At 43.0% G+C, this 2,441-nt stretch overlaps 1 protein-coding gene across 1 annotated transcript in view; it reads right to left on the bottom strand.

Annotated features, from left to right (window-relative positions):
* The window catches only part of cdca7b (cell division cycle associated 7b), a gene marked incomplete in the record, with an annotated part of 8,322 nt that overhangs the window by 4,712 nt on the left and 1,169 nt on the right, over window positions 1-2,441 (bottom strand). Inside the window, 5 exon segments of the mRNA XM_014026090.1 lie at window positions 86-265; window positions 746-808; window positions 934-1,144; window positions 1,247-1,341; window positions 1,405-1,533. Coding sequence (XP_013881544.1) covers window positions 86-265; window positions 746-808; window positions 934-1,144; window positions 1,247-1,341; window positions 1,405-1,533 — 678 coding nt within the window.

Genomic DNA, 2,441 nt, shown 5'->3' on the forward strand with positions numbered 1-2,441 from the left:
TTCATAAGGTCATGTATGAGGATGGCGCTATGTACTTAATACAAAGTTGCCCCCCCGGTGCGTGTGTGTGTGTCGCACGCCGTACCTCCACCAGCCTCATGACGTCGACACTTTTGGGACCTCTGCGGGTGATCGGCTCGCTCCTCTCCTCCACCCCAAAGTTCTCACGAGGACGGGCTTTACGGGACGGGTTCCTCCTTTCCGACCCCACGCTGGATTCAAACTTGCATTTTGGCGGCGTGGCCCGCTTCTTTTTCTGAAGAGACTGAGAAGAAACAGGATTAAAGCAGGAAGAAAAAAAGTGGTTTAGGCAAAACAGGTACGGCTCAGTCTCTTCACTGTAACTCCACAAGCCCCTCTTCCATCTCCTTTGCTGAGGTGTGTCTCAGATCAACTCGTTTTGAGGCTGTCTCTTTAAATCCAAACAATGTGCTTCAAGCCCCGCCCCCTCCAGCTTCCAGACTGGTGTATTCTACAGTAGTTTGATAAAGGGGTTTATGATTATACAGCGGTGCAAAATCTTCATTAAAAGATGTCAACAACAGAAGACTTCCAGCCTTACTTTTAGTGATGTCATTTCTAAATCCTTCTTTTTGCAACACAACATCCCCCGATGAGTCACCCATCATTACAATAAGGTCCRAATTCAAGTTATGTTAATGCAGTGAAAATCAACCAACAATTCACTTTAAAGAATTGTTCATTTTCATCTGAGTGGATGTTTTTCATTCCAAGTGGTACACACCTGAGGAGTGGTGGGCAGAGTCAGGTCAGCCATGGAGCTCAGGTCAGCAAACAGCTTAGCCAGCTGAAAAAACAAAACAGGTGAAGTCAACAGCACAGAACCAAAGAGGTGCAGAATTTACAAAAGATTTAATTTGTCAGAAACTGAAGGAATCACTAAAAGCTGTGAGAGGTTGTTTTTTTTTTAACCATGGCTTTGTTTTCCTGGATGTTCTGTTTCCGTTTTGTCAGGCTCTGACACTCTTCTCTCTCTTCCTCCCTCTCCTCCTCCTCATCAGCCTCCTTCGTCATCCTCCTCCTGCTCCTGGCTCTCAGTGACGATGGGTTCTCCTTCGCAGGTATTTTCACATTTCTCTTATTTAATTCTTGTTTGGCCGTGGATAATCTTTTCACTGGAAACCTGGGGACATTTTTTTAAACATTTTAATAAAGATGATTTTTCCTGCAGCTTCTTTAAGGTTCTAATTTTCCATCACTTAATGATGCATAAATAGACACACACCTGAGAGCAACTAAGAGACTCCTCCTTTTTGGCGTGGGGGCCTCCTCCCCGTCCGAGTAGAAGCCTGTGTTCTCGTCTTCGTCTGAATCTACCTGCTAGAGAACAATCATATATATAATTCACGTTCACAAACGTTTTCATCAAACACAGCGTCATACCTTGTTGAAACATCCTCCATCCTCTCCCGCCTCGTCCTCGCTGAAACCTTCAAACTCCTCCTCGCTGTCCGAGTGGCTGAACAGATGAGCCAGCTCCGCCGTTATAAACTTGGATTTGAAGACCGAAGCCTGTCGACAGATATGACAGTCCACAATTTACATTTCAAAATCGGTTTACACCAGGGGGACACCAAGTCCATCAGTTCACATCCTTCTATGTCTACGGGGAGATGTGCAACAAGGCAGCCTGCCAAGATAAACACGATGGACAAGCGGGTTGTCCCTGAGAGGAATGTATCTTTCTGGGCTTGAACTGGTGAAAACCATCACTTCCTTATCGCTGCAAACCTCCTGCGCCACAACGTGGTGGGAACATTTTAAGCCAGTGACAAGATGAAGTGGAACAGGAAAAGCCACTTAACCCAGGTTTTGTCCTCAGTAGCTGTACCATTGTTAATCCTCCACATGTGCTAAAGCATACATACACATCGCTCAAATAATCTGTTTTTCTCTTCCTGTGTGTCTAATCTAAACTGGATCTCCCCAATAAATCACATAGACACTCTTGCACTGTCATTTACAGGTTTACATGCATTAGAAATTAAACATAAAAAGACCTTTAAAGGCATTTTTTATGAAAAATGTGGCACATAATATTAGTAAACGATTAGGTTTGTTTTTAACACTTTTTTAAAAATAAAAACTAAGTTGTGAAACCTGAAGCTAATGTTTACAACTCTCCTCAGCTTTCCTCACTGCTGTATTACACTTTAATTTATAATTGTGTTGAAAGTTAAAAAGCTACAGGAACGACATGACCTTTGACCTCTTCACTTTGAGCTGCTGCACTGATACGTGTAGTAAGATGAATATTAACCAGTCTATTACTGAGTTTACTGAGTAAATGAGTGTTAAAAAAGCAGCAACTTTTACACACAAGACTCCTGGGATGTAAAAGCCCCCCACACACTATTTGGGGTTGAACTGCGGCGTCTTTGTTTCAAAAAATAAACATAACTTTCGATAGAGAAACAAAA

This window comes from Austrofundulus limnaeus, unplaced genomic scaffold (genome assembly GCF_001266775.1).
Source record: "Austrofundulus limnaeus strain Quisiro unplaced genomic scaffold, Austrofundulus_limnaeus-1.0 Scaffold524, whole genome shotgun sequence".
Classification (NCBI taxonomy): Eukaryota; Metazoa; Chordata; class Actinopteri; order Cyprinodontiformes; family Rivulidae; genus Austrofundulus; species Austrofundulus limnaeus.